At 56.9% G+C, this 4,332-nt stretch overlaps 1 protein-coding gene across 1 annotated transcript in view; it reads left to right on the plus strand.

The window, feature by feature from the left end:
* FOXP4 (forkhead box P4) overlaps nt 1–4,332 on the plus strand; it is a 37,701-nt gene that overhangs the window by 30,431 nt on the left and 2,938 nt on the right. The window contains exons 9-11 of the mRNA XM_017727151.1: nt 1–151; nt 256–332; nt 481–582. The exon at nt 1–151 is cut by the window's left edge and continues 15 nt beyond it. Coding sequence (XP_017582640.1) covers nt 1–151; nt 256–332; nt 481–582 — 330 coding nt within the window. The remainder of the gene's footprint in view (nt 152–255; nt 333–480; nt 583–4,332) is intronic.

The following is a 4,332-nucleotide window of genomic DNA, read 5'->3' on the forward strand; positions in this document are numbered from 1 at the left end:
CCCGACGGTGTCCCTCATCCCCCCACCTCGGCCCCGGCGCCCATCCCCCCCCTGCGGCAGGGCCCCTCCGTCATCAGCTCTTCCACTTTACACAACGTGGGGCCCATCCGCAGGAGGAACTCGGAGAAGTTCTGCACCCCAATCTCATCAGGTGAGCTCCGGGGTGGGGCTCAGTGCCCTCCACGGGGTGCAGAGTGAGGGGCAGAGCGGGTCCCTTCACTCCAGGGCCTCTCCCCGGTTGTTGTCCCCCTGCAGAGCTTGCACAGAATCACGAGTTTTACAAAAACGCCGACGTCCGGCCGCCCTTCACGTACGCCTCGCTCATCCGGCAGGTGAGGGGTTCCCTGTGCCAGGGGGTGCAGCTCTGCACCCCAAAACCCTCCCTGAGCTATGACTGGATTGGAGTTACCCCCATCTCTCCCCATGGGATGGGTGTCAAACCCCTCCAGTGACGGCCTTGTCCCCTCTCTGCCTGCTCAGGCCATCCTGGAGACCCCCGACAGGCAGCTAACGTTGAATGAAATCTATAACTGGTTCACGCGGATGTTCGCCTACTTCCGGAGGAACACGGCCACCTGGAAGGTGAGAGCAGCCCTGCCTGGCACTCTGGGGTCACCCCATCCCACCCTGGCTCACCCCATCCCACCCTGAGCTCACCCCATCCCACCCTGGCTCTCTGGGCTCACCCCATCCCACCCTGGCTCACCCCATTCCCCCCAGGCCTCACCCCAACCCACCCTGGGCTCATCCCAACTCACCCCGGGCTCACCCCATCCCACTCTGAGCTCATCCCAACTCACCCTGGGCTCACCCCATCCCACCCTGGCTCACCCCCCCGGGCTCCCCCCATCCCACCCTGAGCTCACCCCAACCCCCCCGGGCCCGGCTGCTGCAGGAGATGCTCCTGTACTGAAGGACCATTTCATTGCCCACCTCTAAAATGGTGCAGGAAGTGATTTTAGGACCAAAACCCATTTTTTTGCCCCCCAAAACACCTTGCTGGGCTGTGGGGATGTATCACCCCTGCAGTAGGATACAGCAAAGAGCTGTGTTGTAAAATCCTGGGATTTTCTCTGGAGAAGAAGGGCAGAGGCAGGAGGGAGAGACTGGAAATAGCAAATAAGGTTAATGATAACCTGGGGGCAGGCGACACTGTGGTGGCTGGGTCTCGGTGGTGGCTGGGAATGCAGGTCCTGATCCACAGGGAGGGATGGAGAGGGGGGTGCCAGGGGGATCATCAGCAAGGGGAACCCCTCTTCCAGCCCCCAACAGCTGCCTGTGCCCTTCAGGTCCCTCCACCCATCTCACAGGCAGATTTTGTCACTGAGGAGGTTCTGTCACCAGCCTGGGCTGGTGAATTTTGGAATTCCCCAGAATTTGGAGTGAATTTTGGGGCAGCACATGAGTGCTGGGGGCTGCTCCCCCTTTGATTTTTAGAAATCAGAGCTGGGAAAAGCCAGCTCAGAGGAGCGGGAGGGGTGTGGAAGGAGCAGTTCTGTGATTCTGAGATTCACTTCTTGCCTCGACCAGGAAAGACTGATTTATTTATTGTTTCCTGCTGCACGTATTTACTGAGAGGGCAGCTCAGCTCCCTCCTGCTCGGGGCAGCCAGGAGTGAAGTGGCACAGGGAGACCTGTTAGTTTAAATAAAAATAATTAAAATCAGCCAGGTGCAAGTGAGATGGAGCTTTTGGAGAGGGTTGAGGAGGAGGAATCTGTTCTCCAGGAGCCCAGAGCCCCCATGTGTCACTGCTGCAGAGCCAGGCTTTGCTTCCACAGGAAACGTTTGGGTTATCCCTAAACTTTTGGGTGGATATCGGGCATTTTGGCTCCCTGGGCAAAGCCCTGGAATGGGGACAGGGTGGCAGCAATGGGGCAGAGCCCACTGTGGCCATCACTGGTCCCCGGGCCCTCATTTCCCCCTCTGCAATGAGATCATGGCTGGTGAAAATGCCTTTTTTCTGCCTTTTTATTGCTGAAAGGAATAAATATTTTGGGGTTTTTTTGCAGTTTCCACACACGCCATGTTAGCAAGGGCAGAGTTGGAGAAGGGCATCCCCCAGTTTTCTGCTTCCCTTTTCTTTTATTCTTTATTTTTTCCTGTTCTACCCCAAAAAAGGGATGGCAGGGGATTAAAAAGAGCTGGAGTAGAGGGGGATAATTCCCTTCACAACTTCTGGTGTCAAAAGCCAGGCTTCTTCTTAAAGAGGGGGATACACAGGAAAAAATAACCTATTTCCTCTCCTTGAAAACCACTTTTCTGGGTTTTTTCCCTCAATTCCTGTAGCCTCCCCCCCCCGGGATGGGACAGGAATGCTGGGGACCAAAGTGGGGAACCCACGGGGAGACCCCAGCAGGACCCAGGGAGTGGGTGGAGGGTGCAGAGCAAACATCATTAGAGGAGAGAGATGAGAAGCAAACAGAGCAGCTGGGCCTGGCTCTGAACAAACACTGGCTGGAAACACAAAAGCCACCCCGGGCTGAGAGGGGGGACACGTCCCCTACGCCATCAGGGGGTCCCAAATCGGGGGGCTGGCCTGGGACCTCCACACCCAGCACAGGGAAGGGGCATCCCAGGCTCCAGGGATGCAGGATCGCATCCTGCCCTCTGCCAGGATTTCTTTTGTCCCCACCTGTGCTTTTCCAGGCCCATCCCTGCCGGTGCCTCAGAGCAGGGGGGTGTCACCGGGCGGGGGGGAAGAGGGGGCATGGACGCTGTGGGCAGGGAAGGTTCCGGCTTTGCCACACTCGTGGCTGCAGCCAGGGCTTTGTTTGGACAAAAGGAAGGAGGGAGTGTGGGCAGGAGCCGGCCTGGCGAGGGAGGGACGTGCTGGGTGTGCTCACAGGGGACAGGGGGTCAAGGGCAGTGGCAGCACCCAGCCCTGGGGTGAGGGCAGAGTGGGGGACGAGGCCATGTCATGCTCCCTGGGAACCTCTTGGAATGCCAGGTCCCTGGAATTCTGTGAGGTGCAGCGTGACCCCGCTCCCTGGGTTTGGGCCCAAGGGGTGCCACGGGCCCTGTGCCAGGGCATGGCCCAAATGGAGCGTGTCCCTTTGGGTGACAGTGGCAGTGGCACCAGGCTGGGACCCAGGGCCTGGCTTCAACCACACCAAGTGTCCCCTGAGGAGCTGGGGCAGCTGAATGGGGGTCCTGCTGTGACCCAGGGGTTCCCCCCAAAAAATCCCATCAAGCAGCGCCGACCGGGCCCAAATCTCCCTCCCCAGGGACCCTGGGAGCTGCTTACAGAGTGTCCCCTTAGGGCTGGCTCTGCCAAAGGGTGACGGGAGCCTGTCCCCGCTGCTTGGCACCCTGGCACCCTGGCACCATGGCATGGCTGGAGGAGAGACGGATGGATGGATGGATGGAGGGATGGATGGATGGATGGATGGATGGATGGATGGATGGATGGATGGATGGATGGATGGATGGATGGATGGATGGATGGATGGATGGATGGAGGGATGGATGGATGGATGGAGGAATGGATGGATGGATGGATGGATGGATGGAGGGATGGATGGATGGATGGATGGATGGATGGATGGATGGATGGATGGATGGATGGAGGGATGGATGGATGGATGGATGGATGGATGGAGGGATGGATGGATGGATGGAGGGATGGAGGATGGAGGGATGGATGGATGGATGGATGGAGGGATGACGAGGGAAGAGCCCAGCTTTGTTTGTTTTTCCCCTCAGATCCCAAGCCCGAGGGGCGATGCTGGTGCCATTTGCTGAGCTTCTGGCCACTCTGGCACTTGGTGGCGGGGGGGGGGGGCTCAGTCCTTGTGTCTCCTTTTGCCCTGTTGTGCTGGCCAGGCTCCTTTGTTTATACAGCCCCCGTTCGACCTTTTAAATTGCTGTTAATGTTTTAGCGTAACGAATTAGTCTCTCATCACGAATCAGGACTCGAAATAAAAAAAAAAGGAGAGAAAAAAAAAACCCTCCGAGGCCAACTTCCTGAAATTGGGGTCATTCTCATTTGCAAGGCAGAGAATCTGAGAACCTTAATGCAAGGAAATTTATTCAAAGGCAGAGCCCCGGCGTGATTAGGCCCTTTGTAATTATAGCTCGGAGAGATTCCACTCCAGCCTCCTGCCTCCCTCATGGATTAGCAAGTGAGTCGGAAAAATACACAGGATTTAATTAGAGGCAAATTAAAATTGGTAATGAAATAGGGGCAGTAGCAAATGGCAGGGAGTTGGAAGGGGAAAAGGGAGCTGGTATCTCTCGGGGCTGCGCTGGCTGCCTACGTGTGCGTCTCTTTATTTTACATTTAGAAATGTAAAGATGGTCGATGTAAAGAAAGGGAGGGAAAGGACCAAAAC

This window comes from Corvus brachyrhynchos, unplaced genomic scaffold, assembly GCF_000691975.1.
Source record: "Corvus brachyrhynchos isolate BGI_N302 unplaced genomic scaffold, ASM69197v1 scaffold72, whole genome shotgun sequence".
In the NCBI taxonomy this organism is placed as follows: Eukaryota; Metazoa; Chordata; class Aves; order Passeriformes; family Corvidae; genus Corvus; species Corvus brachyrhynchos.